General features: G+C 30.4%; 2 protein-coding genes across 2 annotated transcripts; both read left to right on the top strand.

Moving 5' to 3' along the window:
* Nucleotides 1–1,290, top strand: LOC100786299 (60S ribosomal protein L23). The gene is made up of 4 exons (XM_003521260.5): nt 1–141; nt 237–521; nt 617–658; nt 1,032–1,290. Exons 1-4 carry the CDS (start codon nt 129–131, stop codon nt 1,112–1,114), a joined length of 423 nt encoding a protein of 140 aa, XP_003521308.1. The 5' UTR covers nt 1–128; the 3' UTR covers nt 1,115–1,290.
* Nucleotides 1,291–9,825: 8,535 nt separating this feature from the next.
* On the top strand, nt 9,826–12,725 carry LOC100785781 (acid phosphatase 1). The gene is made up of 3 exons (XM_003521259.5): nt 9,826–10,326; nt 11,641–11,850; nt 12,395–12,725. Exons 1-3 carry the CDS (start codon nt 9,884–9,886, stop codon nt 12,570–12,572), a joined length of 831 nt encoding a protein of 276 aa, XP_003521307.1. The 5' UTR covers nt 9,826–9,883; the 3' UTR covers nt 12,573–12,725.
* Nucleotides 12,726–13,581: the final 856 nt, after the last annotated feature.

Below are 13,581 nucleotides of genomic sequence, written 5' to 3'. Positions count from 1 at the left end.
ATGGGCCTGTCTAAGAGCGAAGCCCAGGCCCACGACGATTAAACCCTAGTCTGAGTCGCACCGATCATGTATATATACACCCGAAAGAACTAAAGCTAGGGTTTGTGTAGTTCCACCGAGTAGCAACAATGTCGAAGCGAGGTTCGTTTTCATCACTCTATGCTTCAATTCCCTGTAATTTGTTCAGTTCATTATAACGCATTAGTTAATTAACTAACTAAGCTTCTATGATTCAGGTCGCGGAGGATCGGCAGGGAACAAGTTCCGCATGTCACTGGGTCTGCCGGTGGCGGCGACGGTGAACTGCGCCGACAACACCGGCGCGAAGAATCTCTACATCATATCAGTGAAGGGGATCAAGGGAAGGCTGAACCGGTTGCCGTCAGCTTGCGTGGGTGACATGGTTATGGCCACCGTCAAGAAGGGAAAGCCTGATCTCCGTAAAAAGGTGCTCCCCGCCGTCATCGTCCGTCAGCGCAAGCCGTGGCGCCGAAAGGACGGTGTTTACATGTACTTCGAAGGTATTTCACTTTTTCTTCTGTTTCCTTATTATTGATCTCTGTCTTTGTTAATTTTTTTTTCTGTTTTCTAATTGTTATTGTTTGCGTTTTGGCAGATAATGCTGGGGTCATAGTGAATCCCAAGGGTGAAATGAAAGGTATGGAATATCTCTTATTGGTGTTTTTGGTTTCAATGATTGCAATTAGAATATGGTTGTTTAAATTTTTTTTAGTGTTTGTTTAAGTGTTTTAATTAGGCTCTGTTTAGATAAAACTTTGTTTATATAAGCACTTACATGAGAAGAAAATAAGAAGCTAGATGCATTAGCATTTTTTATAAGCTATAATGCATTTTAAATTTTTGGAGGAGATAAATGAAAATACAAGAAGCGTAGCTCAATTTTTTTGTTAGAGAAGTTTATTTGAACATGCCGCATTATTGGTCTTTGTGTGAAATCCGAGTGTGATCTTGTTGATTTTTTTTCCTCTGTGAAATGTTTAGTGTTTGATTGGTGAGATTTTTAATTGTAGGTTCTGCTATCACTGGTCCTATTGGGAAGGAGTGTGCTGATCTGTGGCCCAGGATTGCAAGTGCTGCAAATGCTATTGTTTAAGCTGGGTTTTTAGTTTATGTAATGTTTCTGCTTCTTGAAGTTGTTTCAGATATTGTTTTAGGTTGAATTGCAGACAATATTGGCATTTGGCACATATAGTTTGTTTTTGCTTGACTTCTCAGTGAGAAGTGTTTTGATGAGATTAATTGATAGTTATAAGAGGTGTTTTCTTGGTTTTTCTTGTGATCTTAATTTCTTTTTTATAGTCTGCTTTACTCATTGTGATTTGTGAGTGCATGGATTTGAATGAGGTTGAGGGCACCTTGTTTTGCAAAATGTTGTTCAGGGGTTGACTGGGTTGGCTTATGTGGTTTATTGTTCTTGGTGAAAGTTTAACATATAATTTTAACCTACTGAATCCTTGGGTTGGTGTTATTTAGCAACCAGAAAATGTCATCTGCCATGGTTTGGCTTTGTATTATATGCTTGCTACTATGGTTGGTGTTTTGCTGACAAAATTGCTCAGGATTGCAAATGCTAATTATATTCATCAAGATATTCAATAGTTTTTTTTGGCTAATTGATATTTTCCTCTATTGAAATATAACTTCTCGCTTGGGCTTGTTCTATTGAATATCTTGTTCTAGGTGATAAATTATCTTGTAGTACTAAAAGTAGCCATTCTGCATCGTTGTAGGTCTTTAATTGTGTCCCCATTTTGTATATTAACCCTCTCCAAAGCGAATATTCAGTTAGAATCTTAATCCATCTATAGAGGAAATATCCGTTTGTTTCGTATAAGACCGTCTATACCAATCATAATCTTCATTTTCGCACCTAAACTCATGCACTCTAATGTACGATCCCCAAATTTCGTCATAAGCTATTTAATCCTTTCAAATCAAATGCTCAAAATAACATACTAATGATACATTCCTTTTTAACAAACTTTCCTAAAATACAAGTTTATTTTTAGTTTCTATAATTCAAAAACACCCTTATTTTCGCTCTTCGGCTCCATGCGGTTATTTTGGAAAACAATGAGGAAAAGGAATCATAATGTTCAATGTTCTAGGTTTCTCATTGTTGACTATGGATTCAATGGTGTATAGGGGATTACTCTACATATTCTTCATGCTCAATTTTGCTTTGGTCTCCCAACTCATTCTCTTTGTTGTTTCTCTCCCCCTTTTTTTTATTTACTGCTTTTTAGTACAATTTAATTGTAGATTGGTACTCTGCATAGGAAAGAAATGTATTTTTCATAGTACACATTCTTCATTCTTCATTTTTTTGCCGAGATATATCAATGTTATCAATAGATGATTACATGGTTAATCCATTGCTGAGAAGAGGGGTTCTATTGCATTTTTTTTTCTTCACTTTGTGATGATTTTTAACTTCTTGAAATAATCTTTTGATTTTTTTAGTTTTTTTATATAATTTATGACGGTTTCCATAAATTATATTTTAAAATTTAGATAAAAGATGGGACGTAGGTTTGAACTCATTCGAGTCTAAGTTCAGGACGAAAAGACACATTTTTATTTCACGGGATGAACAACAAATAATAAATTATATTTTATAGGGACTAAAAATAAATTTTGAGTATTTTATAGAGAAAAAAATATATTTTAGTCTATTTTTAGAAGGAGGCACTTTCTTATTGATTAAAGTTTATTAGAAATAATAAAATCAATGGTAAAATTCATTAAAGTCATTCTAAATGTGTGAAGTTATCGTTAAGACTCATACTTAGAGTAAGTTAAACATTGATAAGTTGAACATTGAATGATAAGTTTGTAATGAGTTTAAAGGAAGTTAATTTTAACTTATGAATAAATTCATTTAAATTTTCTTTTCTTAAAAGTGTTTTAAGATAAATTTATTGTTATTTCTATTATTGTCATTGCTGTTATCAATTTTAGAGAAGTTGAATTTATCATAAATAAAACTTATTATCACGACATATGTATAGGAAGATGATAACTTTGGAGGAGTAATTGTTAACAGTGAATTTGAGAAAGGAAACATACTAGAGAAATTCATCAACACACTTCATCTTATTTATACTTTCACTTTGTTACGATACTAGACAAAGTAGGTTTAATTTGTGTACAAATTTGCATGTAGGATTCTACCTTTTTTGTTGGTGAAAATATGCAAATTTTTTAAAGGCATGTAAGCATGACATGATCTGTCCATCAAATGAAACCTTCAATTCACTGGGACTTAATTTATCTTTTGGTAATCAAAAGGTTCTGAGAGGGAAGGTTGCCGACATGACTTCTATGCCACAAACTCCAACTTTTAAGTGATATATATATATATATATATATATATATATATATATATATATATATATATATATAACACGAAGGATAAGTAGCAGAAATTGAACCCAAATGGCAATGGACAAGACCTTTGTTTTGAGGTAGTTCAATCCTACCCTTATTGGTGATCTTTTTTTCATTTACGTCATTATATAAAACGAAGAAAAAGCTAGTGATTTATGATCTGATTGTTTCCATACTTTTAGATATGTCGTGTCTAAGGATCACAAAGCATCCAGGGGTATTTGCCCTTGCCAATCCTTCGAGCAAAACACGGCAAATCACAAATGATGCACACTAGTAGGTAGCTTACTCGTATAGAATACTCCTCAAAAAAGTGCTTGAGCACCCCAATTGATGTTACACCACTAAAGGGCATTTTTTCAATCTACTCCAAGCTGGGACCATTATTAATCTTTGAAAAGGCAACAAACTAAAGTATGATCACTTGATGCATTTGTTCATGATGATTAATAATTCTCTTCATGCCCTACAAATAAAAAATTGACATCCTATACTTGGTTCCCTCCTTGTGCGGTATACAATTGATAACAAGCTTTCATCCAGTCCAATTCCTCATGATGCATTATTCTCTTATAGCAACACATGTTCTCATATCTCACTTGACCTTAAGTGTCAAGCTAGCCAGCTAGCTAGCACAGCAGAATGAAAATATCATATAGTTTGATATATATATATATATATATCTCAAATCACTCAGTTCTTGACGCTTATATTCGTAGGAAAAATGAGAGTTAGCCCTTTAGTGACACTTGGTAATGTTCCAAGAAGGAGCTTACTTGGCTATGGCCCTTCATCAAGCGTTCTGAGACAGCTAGTTTGCAAGTTGAAGCGTGGCTGGAAGCAAACCATGGGATGGCGCAAGAGAGGTCCACAATACAGCTATGATTTTCACAGTTATTGTCTTAACTTCAGTGATGGTCCTTCAAACGACCATTTCCATATCCCTCCTTAATTATCTTGCATGATGGCGATGATATATCTTTTCTCTGTAACCTTCTCCTTTGGCCTCATAGAAGGGTAAAATGTATTTTAAGTTCCTGTTCAAATTTAGTTTTAGTCTTTATATTTTAAAAATGATGGTTTTAATCATTATATTTTTAAATATATGGTGAGTTTCGCTCCTATCAAATTGAAATGAAGTAATATTTTGTTTGGATCAACGTTAAAATCACATTATTGAACGGAGAAATTACACGTTTCAGTGTAAGAATTTCAAAGCAATTATGTCGTAACTTTCATTTGAAAATCCATTAGTGTTGAATTCAACTGCATTTCAAATACACACTCATGGACGAAATCCATCATATTTTAAAAATATAATAATCAAATTAACTATTTTGAAAATACAGGGATTAAAATCATTTTTAATTAAATCTTGAGAGACGTAAATTGTATTTTAACTGTTCTGAATTATGAATAAGTTTCCCTACAGTTCATTGTCATTCTATAGTCATACGATAAACTACTTTGCAAACTGCATAATTGTAAACTTGCTTCACTCATTTGTCACTTGATCTTTTCTTATCATGAACGTTGGTTCAGCAGTCAGAATTTGGAATAAGGCATATGTTACATGATTTTTAATCTTGTACAGTTTTTTTAAAACAATCTTGTTCAGTTTATGCCATTGTGATTATAGAACTGTTTTCAGTGTGTTAGTCATCATTTTTACATTCTTTTCTTTTTTTTGGTTTTGTCTCTCACTCCAAGTGACCACTTGTTTTAGTTGTCCTCTTGATTATCCACTTTCATAGTTTCGTAGCTTATTTATTTTATTTTATGCAGTTCATTTTTCGTTTTCATATCTACTTTTTAGGCATGATGTAGAAACTTAATGCTAAGAAAATAGAGTAAAGATTGACTACCCAAGATCAATACCTCATTCGTTTTTCAACAAAATAAAGGTAAATAGGCTCCCCGTAGTTGGTAAAATGGAGTACATTATTTAACTTAATTTGTTTCCTTTATGGGCCCCCACTATTGATCCTTCTGTCAAATAACGTAATTAGCGATTTAATCAATTGCTAAAATCTGTGCATGTCCCTATGTCTCTGGGCACATATATTGGAATCCAAAGATTAAAGGACCTATACACATCTTATGAGACAGAATCAGGCAGGATTCGGATGGGGAATATCGTCAATGACAATAATAATATTATGCAAGTAACATTAAAATGAATTAAGAAATTTAATTAGTAATATAAAATTTATTAATGATTTGTGTTACTGTATTAAAATTTATGGTCTCAATCAATCTTTATATAATACATAGTCAACTAATATTAATTCTTTTCTTTGTTAATTTTAAAACGTATCACATAAAAATCGATTAATATCATAAATAAGTGATGGTTTAAGACTATTTAATAATTTTCATTAACTTTCTTTTTTGAGTATAGATAATAGTTTACTTGATAGTAGTAATAGTTTTTTTTTTAAAAAATTATCCATGAGATAAGTTGCACATTTTCATAAATATGATTTTTTTTATAAAGTTGTAAGTACGAATGAATTTGTTTTTCTTATTTATTTTGTAGCAGTTAAAAATAACTGTAAAATTTCAACCGATACCTATAATAATAATAAATGAAATATTCTATATTTGATGTTCATATTTCATTGGACAGTTTTACTTTTAAACCACTTCTTAAGTTTTTTTTTTTAATTTTTCTTCTAATTTACATGAACTTCCCACTACTTCAATATTATTAAATTTTTATTCTGCCATTTTTTTATTAATTATGTTTAACTTCTTTTTTTTTTCTTTTTTTCTTTTATAATTATTTTAAAAATTTAGAGGGAAAGTGCATCTCTTCCCCTAGTAAACCATATAAAAAATAGTTCCATAAATGGGAACTCCTATTAAAAAAGTAGGACTTATCTCATGTAATTTTTTTTTTTAAAAAAAATAGATTACTTGTAGTTTTAACAGCGAACTATCCCATTTTATTTTTAAAAACTCTATATTCTCACAACCTCTTTATATTTAATTTATGTGTCTACTTAAGTTTTTAAATATATTATTTATAACCTAAAAATATAAAAAAACATATATAATAACAATGTAAAACAATTTTATATATTATAAAATTATAAATTATGATGGTTAATAAATTTATTAATTTTTATAATAATTATCTTAAAAATATACTAACACTAAATTATATGATTCAACAACAATATAAATTTATATTGCTTTTGTAAAAAAAAAAAAATGATGTAGTAAATAATTTAAAAGAGTCTTACATTGAAAGAATCAATGCAAACTTTCCGAGCATTCCTGTGAAACAAGACCGGAATGTGTAATACTAGGTCGCGTCTAATATGAAGTCGTGAAGTTACTACCCCACGGGTGAGGAAGTAAAATGACCGGCAGTGAGAGGTTTCAAACCGGATGAACAAAATGAAAATTATATTAAAATGATTAAAAAATAATAATTATTAAAAGTTTTTACTTTTTTTTCCTCTTTCTCTTTTATTTTTTCCGTGAATTGTTTTCTAGATCCATTCCCTGAACTTTCCTCCTCCACCGCTAACTACGTTCTTCGCCGCCGTCGTCGTCGCTCCTTCCCCATCCTTTCCCGGTCTGGAACCCCAGACAGAAGCTTCTTCTTCTCCGACTACGGCGACGATTTCTTCACCGACGATGACAACACTCGACATCTCCGGCTCAACCCCAAACCAAGATCAAGATCTACGATTGGAGTCTTTTATTTTCTAGATCTGCAATCTCCTATTTTTTAGATCTGTGATCTCCGTCTTTCTATTTTTTATGATCTGCAATCTATTCCGTCAAGAGAATAGTGCGGAGGGAGGGTTTGCCGGTGCAGATCTGAAAAAAAAAACAGATCTGGAATAACAACCAAGAATTTAGTTTGTTTTCAAAGAAGTAACAGGAAAACTTCTTGCTGTTGTGAACTGAAAAGATTGATTCTCTTTTCTGTTTGAGAAGATTTGGTTATGGTATTCAGTTTGTTGGAATATGACTTGGACTAATTCATGGTACCCAAAGGAGTCTTGGAATCGTAATGTTATTGTTGTTCTGAGATTGATAGTGTATAATTTGTTCAAAATTTGAGATTTGGAATGGATTAAGTTTTAGAATTTGGTCTGAAATTTTGGATGATGGTGATGAAATTTGAAAATTCAGATTTGGGTCTGGTGCAAATTAGCAACAAAAGAAAAAGAATGGGAATGGTAAGAGGAGTGGAATAGAAAAAGAAGAAAAAAAATTAACAGAAAAATGAAAAACAAATGTATTAAAAAACCTGCTCATCCAGTTCCCTTTCTTAAATCTCAGCCATTGAACATTTTATTAATATATCCTACGGTTATTTTTATTGTTTCATGGGTGTACTACTAAATTAGATACTTCACTTTAGAATTGACCGTAATACTAATACTAATACATTAAGTGTATAACTGTTTATGATGCCGAGGAGGAAAAAGTGAAACATTTTGAAAACAGCTTAATGAAGTAGCCCTTGATATGTGTATATCAATGATAAAATTTCACGTTTTCTTTTTTGAGATAAATTTCACGTCTAAAACAAGGAGACCGTGATGTGTGGCAATGATCAAGGACCTAAATTCTTATTAGGAGTGAGTAAACATTAGCCGAAAGAAGTTTTTCTTCCAACCTGGATTATTGATGAACAGACAGATCAAGAATTCAAATCTTTACTAACAAGTGAGGTGCAATAAGGTATGATTAAAGTTATTAAAGTGCAATAAAGTATGTTACATGCCTGATTTTTTTAATATATAATGTATAGATATTCTTTTAAAAAAATGTATAGATATTCTGTCAACGAAAATTTACTATTTGTCCTTGGATATAGAAAATAAAATCCATATAAAAGTAAAGCATATCTAACATTCAAGAAATATTGATATTCGTCTTCGAACTTGTTCTATAGCTTTTAAATTGAATCCTCTGTTGCGGGCATAAAGAAAAATGGATTTTATATAAAACGAATATAACAGTAGTTTATTACTCCCATCGTTTCAATTTATAAGATTTAAATTTATAATTATGTTTATTTTTTTTATAAGACTTAATCTATAATATTTTTTTTTATTTTTAAACTAAAAATATCATTCGTAAAAAGATAATATATTGATAAATCATTATAAGAGAGAGAAATATTAGTTACTGTGGTAATTTTAAAAAAAAGTTATAAATTTAAGATATATTTATTGTTATCAATTAAATTAATCACTTTTCTTAATTTTTGAGTCTTATATATAAAGAATGAGTATAAAAATATAATTAATTAGTAAAATATACCCATCTCTTGTATTTACATATAAAAACATTAAAATTATAATTGTTATATTAATTTTTTGTATTTTGTAACATGGGGTGTAACATGTCATTGATATAGGTCATAGTGTGATACGACTCAAACGCACAAACGGTCTAAGAATAGTATACCGAAGACTGAAGAGGATACGGCTCTTAAAGAATTCCCTATCTCAAACTACGGATTGACATACTAGCCAATATATTAGATAATATACTCACACAACCAATAAAGTGGAACGAAATAATAAGGCTCACATGCATGTTATTTAATGTAGTGCTATTGAAGTTAATGCTTTGTAATTTTAGCTCATTAAAACCAACTAATAAAACGTACCCACAAGTTGGGGACAACCTAAGTTGTCAATTTTCCAACTGTAACTACTAGTAGTATTTTGACCCCCCAAACGTTGAAGATATACTAGTAATTTACTAGAGTGTAATGTTCTCCATATTTGTTTTTCGGGTTTACATGCATTTTGTATATTACATTTTCCTCTAATTAAAATTACATGCATAGCACAATTTAATTAGCACCTTTTGTATTATTTTCCCTACAATTTGATGGATACAATATTAGTCACATCTTTAAAAACTCATTTGACAAGACATTTATTTCCCTATAAGAATAAAAAATAGATACAGAAGATTTATAATTTTTTTTATCAACAAATTTAATTGTTGGTTTGTTAGAGAACATTTCATTGTGCATTAAAGATGAGAAAAATGAGATAAATTTTTTTAAAATTTAATATGAATTTCATTTTTATACTCTACTTTGATTCAAAACTTTTATCTCAATTTTATTTCTTTTCATTTTATTTAAACAATACCTTAATACTTTATTAAGGAAAAAAATTTAAACTCGTGATTTTTTTTTCTCTCTACCACTAAATTAACCTTTTAATTCTAACATTGCAATGTATTATACTAAAATTTTGAATATTTCATACAAAATTTTGTGTATTAATGTGTTGGACAAGAATATCACCTAGCTAAATTGGGAAACATAGGAATAATAGTATGATTTTCGGTATAGGAAGGAGAAAGGTCATCATGGTATGTCCCACACTCCATTTCACGCCTATATGTAATTTCTTCACCCATTTTCCCTTTTCACTGAACTCTTCCATACCTCTCCCTCTTTATCTCTGTTTTTGTGCAAATGGCCAAATGTTTGGCACTCTCACTAATCATAGCAGGCCTCTTCATTGGCTTGGTGAGTCCACAATGGAACATATTGAATCCAAAATGGGGAAGAAGTGATGAAGTAGTGAATCGTCCGGAATGGAACATATTGAACCAAAGATTGGGAAAAGGGGTTGTTGTTGGAGACAACTTGAAGAACTACTGCGAGAGTTGGAGGATAAATGTTGAACTAAACAACATTAGAGGGTTCAGTGTTGTGCCTCAAGAATGTGTGGACCATGTGAAGAAGTACATGACCTCATCTCAATACAAGGCTGATTCTGTTAGAGCAGTGGAGGAGATTAGGCTCTACATGAGTGGATTCTGCACTTTGAAAGATGATGGCAAAGATTCCTGGATTTTTGATATTGATGAGACCCTTTTGTCCACAATTCCTTATTATAAGAAGCATGGTTTTGGGTAAGTGCCTTATGCTAATCCTTTTTGTTTTTATTATATATATATATATATAGTGCACACACATTCAATTAGTTTTTGGTTTTTTTGTTACTCTATAATCTAGAATCATAGGAACCGTTCAGACATTAAATAGGTTTTAGTAACCATGATGACTATGACTAGGTGTCCACAATGCACTAAGGAGATATTGGAGTAATCTCACGATAAAGCTTATATTGTTGTTTACTAATTGAAATAATAATGTTTAAGTTAATAAATATTGATTCAATTGTTAATAAAGATCAGATTTATATTCTACAAGAATGTGAGTTTGAATCCTATTATTAATGTGAAGATCTGATAAGTAATATGTAAGATCTTTGTAAACACTTAATAAAACTTGAGATATGTTCTGATACTAATGAGTTTAGTAGGATACTTGCCTAAATTTTATTTAAGAAAAAAATGTTTAGGCTATTTTTATCAAATCCGTTACTTAGGATTGTGCCATGTTGATTGTTGAGTAGATTTAGTTGGTGCTATTTTTGTCCAAGTGGTGCAAAACTGGTTCATGTCATTAATGCTTAAGATCTAAGGGAATGAATTCAATTTTGTGGATTCAATTTGTTTATTTTGTGCTCTGTCTTTTAGCTAGGAAGTGCAATCTGTGATGCGTCATTTAGTGACATGTGTAAGTCACTCTACCTTCTTTTATTTCCACTGACCAAAGTTCTCATGGTTGTTTTAGGAATTTTAGCCAAAATCCCGTCTTTGTGAAGATTATTATTCACAGAATGAAAAAGGTGTGAATTAGGTGACTAGCTAATATGATGTAACTGGGACAGCCAATCAACTTTTTTAGATCAATAGGATAACCAATCAACTTACATTTGACTCGTGAAGAACATTATCTTAATCACAGCATTGTAAATTTGTAATTGTACGCATCACTTATGATTGTGTCTGCTGCCACCCACAAACAAAAGAAGACCAAGAGTATGAATAATATACTACTTTTGATTCCATTTTATTATTAATTAAAAAAAATATTCATTAAATAAGAAATGAGTTCTAAAAATATTTTGTAACGTTTAATAAATTCAACTAATTGTTGAGATTGTGTTTAAACTAATGTATTGAATAATCTATTACAGCATTTCTCAACAAGATATGTGCATGAAAAGACTAACGATTTTTAAATTTTTTTTTTCTAAAAGAGATTTGTATTGAATTTTGTTAGCGTTAGGATTAGTATTTAATTTTGAAAAATCCGAGTATTAAATTTATTGTCTTACTTATAACTATTAAAATACTCTATTGGAATACAAACTTTAGGGGAGAAAAGCTGAACGCAACATCTTTAGAAGAATGGATGGAGAAAAGCAAGGCACCGGCTCTTGATCACACACTCGAGCTCTTCCATGAAATCAAGAACAAAGGGTTCAAAATCTTTCTGATTTCTTCAAGAAAGGAAAACCTAAGATCTCCCACCGTAGACAACCTTGTGAGTGTTGGATACCATGGATGGAATAGGCTTACATTGAGGTAATTAATTTATTGTATTTTTTTTTTCTTCTTCTCTTTTATCAGCCATTGAACAATGAATTGTGGGACCAAAATTTCCTACAATCAGAAATTTACACACATTTATAGGGCAAGTTAATTATCTGTTGATAAAGATAAGACGACTGATGTTTTATTGAATTTAATAAATATGTTATTAGTATAAAATTGCTTTACACTTTTAGTACATAATTTATTTTCTCTATTTTATTTTTTATAATTTATAAATCAGACTTAAAATCTCATATTTATACAATGATATCAGTTTACTACATATTGAATGTAGGAACGCGATTATTATGCCCACTTTTAATAAGTTAATCTCCTAACAAGAAATTATTAGGTGTTTTGAATGATTAATTCCTACTATTTTTTTACATGACATACAATTGAATGTTATTTTTTATAATTAAAAAATTTAACTACATGTCATATAAAGATAAATGAGGATATAGACTTGTGGTGGTCTAAACTAAATAATTTACCCCTAACAATACTTAATAAATTACTTTTATTTTGTCGGCAGGGGTTTTGATGATGAATTGATGGACGTGAAAAAATACCATTCCAAGGTGAGGCAACAATTGGTCGATGAAGGTTATCGCATATGGGGTATTGTGGGAGATCAATGGAGCACTTTTGATGGACTTCCAATGGCCAAGAGAACATTTAAACTACCCAATTCTATTTACTATAAAGCATAAATTAATTTCTCACTGTTTACCTATTATATGAACATACTTTTAACTTTATTGGCATTAGCATAAGCATGAGGCCATAATACCCATAAGCTATTGCCCCTTCATCATGTCAAAGGTTTATGAATTATGGAACTTTTGTTATTCTATTATTACTTATTTACCCCATTGCACAAAATCATAATGGGCTTTTTATGTGGGAAAAGGAAAAGGCTATTTAAAAGGGTCATGACCCAGTTGACAGCTTTATTTCTTTGCTACCACAAAGAAACACAACTCGTAGTATCTATTTTCTTCAGTCGGAATCGATACCCTGTAAAAGTGTAAAATATATTAAAGCATCTTTCAAGTGTGACATGGTTGCTGACATCTTCAATAACGTAATTTGATATTGTAAAAGAATGATAGCACATTTAATTTGATTGTAAAACGATTAACATTAACAATTAACCATACTGCTAAAATGTGGAAACAATGAGGTCATCATGGCCCAATGTTTCTCACCTTGTCAAATTGCTAATTGTCCTTGTCTTGTTTTCTAGGCTAGCTAAACAAAGTACACTTTCTCATTGTCCAAGCATTATTTATAAGAAAACAAAAATGCCCAATAGAAGGTGGGGGAGGGTCTTAAATTAATGTTGATAACGTAAACGACAATAGTTATTAGTATATTCATAAATTTAAATTTTCTTTCGTTTGATTTCAATCCTTTTTCTTTTTTCAGGTTAAACTGTTGACTTGGTCTTTATAATTTCTCATTTTAAGTTTTAGTGTTTATAATTTTTTTTATATAATTTTTAGTCCTTATATATGCAAAAAGTTAGTTTTAGTATTTATTATTATTATTATTATTATTATTATTATTATTATTATTATTATTATTATTTTTATCACCAGAAAACTTTCTAACTATTTAGGGACAACTATAGGTTCTAACAGGACAACTTTTTTTTTCTTCTTATTTATTTTGAATATATTATTTATTACTACATCTATCAGATTTTTTTTCTTTATT

This window comes from Glycine max, chromosome 3 (assembly GCF_000004515.6).
Source record: "Glycine max cultivar Williams 82 chromosome 3, Glycine_max_v4.0, whole genome shotgun sequence".
Taxonomy (NCBI): Eukaryota; Viridiplantae; Streptophyta; class Magnoliopsida; order Fabales; family Fabaceae; genus Glycine; species Glycine max.
Note: the sequence above shows the minus strand (reverse complement) of the source record. Positions and strands in the feature narration are given on the sequence as shown.

Excerpts from the sequence above, each read along its gene's own strand:
- LOC100786299 (XM_003521260.5), top strand. Across the intron at positions 522-616 it reads TGTTTACATGTACTTCGAAG|ATAATGCTGGGGTCATAGTG; the intron begins GTATTTCACTTT and ends GCGTTTTGGCAG. Across the intron at positions 659-1,031 it reads TCCCAAGGGTGAAATGAAAG|GTTCTGCTATCACTGGTCCT; the intron begins GTATGGAATATC and ends TTTTAATTGTAG.
- LOC100785781 (XM_003521259.5), top strand. The coding sequence starts at position 9,884 with ATGGCCAAATGTTTGGCACTCTCACTAATCATAGCAGGCCTCTTCATT. Across the intron at positions 10,327-11,640 it reads TATAAGAAGCATGGTTTTGG|GGGAGAAAAGCTGAACGCAA; the intron begins GTAAGTGCCTTA and ends TACAAACTTTAG. Across the intron at positions 11,851-12,394 it reads TGGAATAGGCTTACATTGAG|GGGTTTTGATGATGAATTGA; the intron begins GTAATTAATTTA and ends TTTTGTCGGCAG.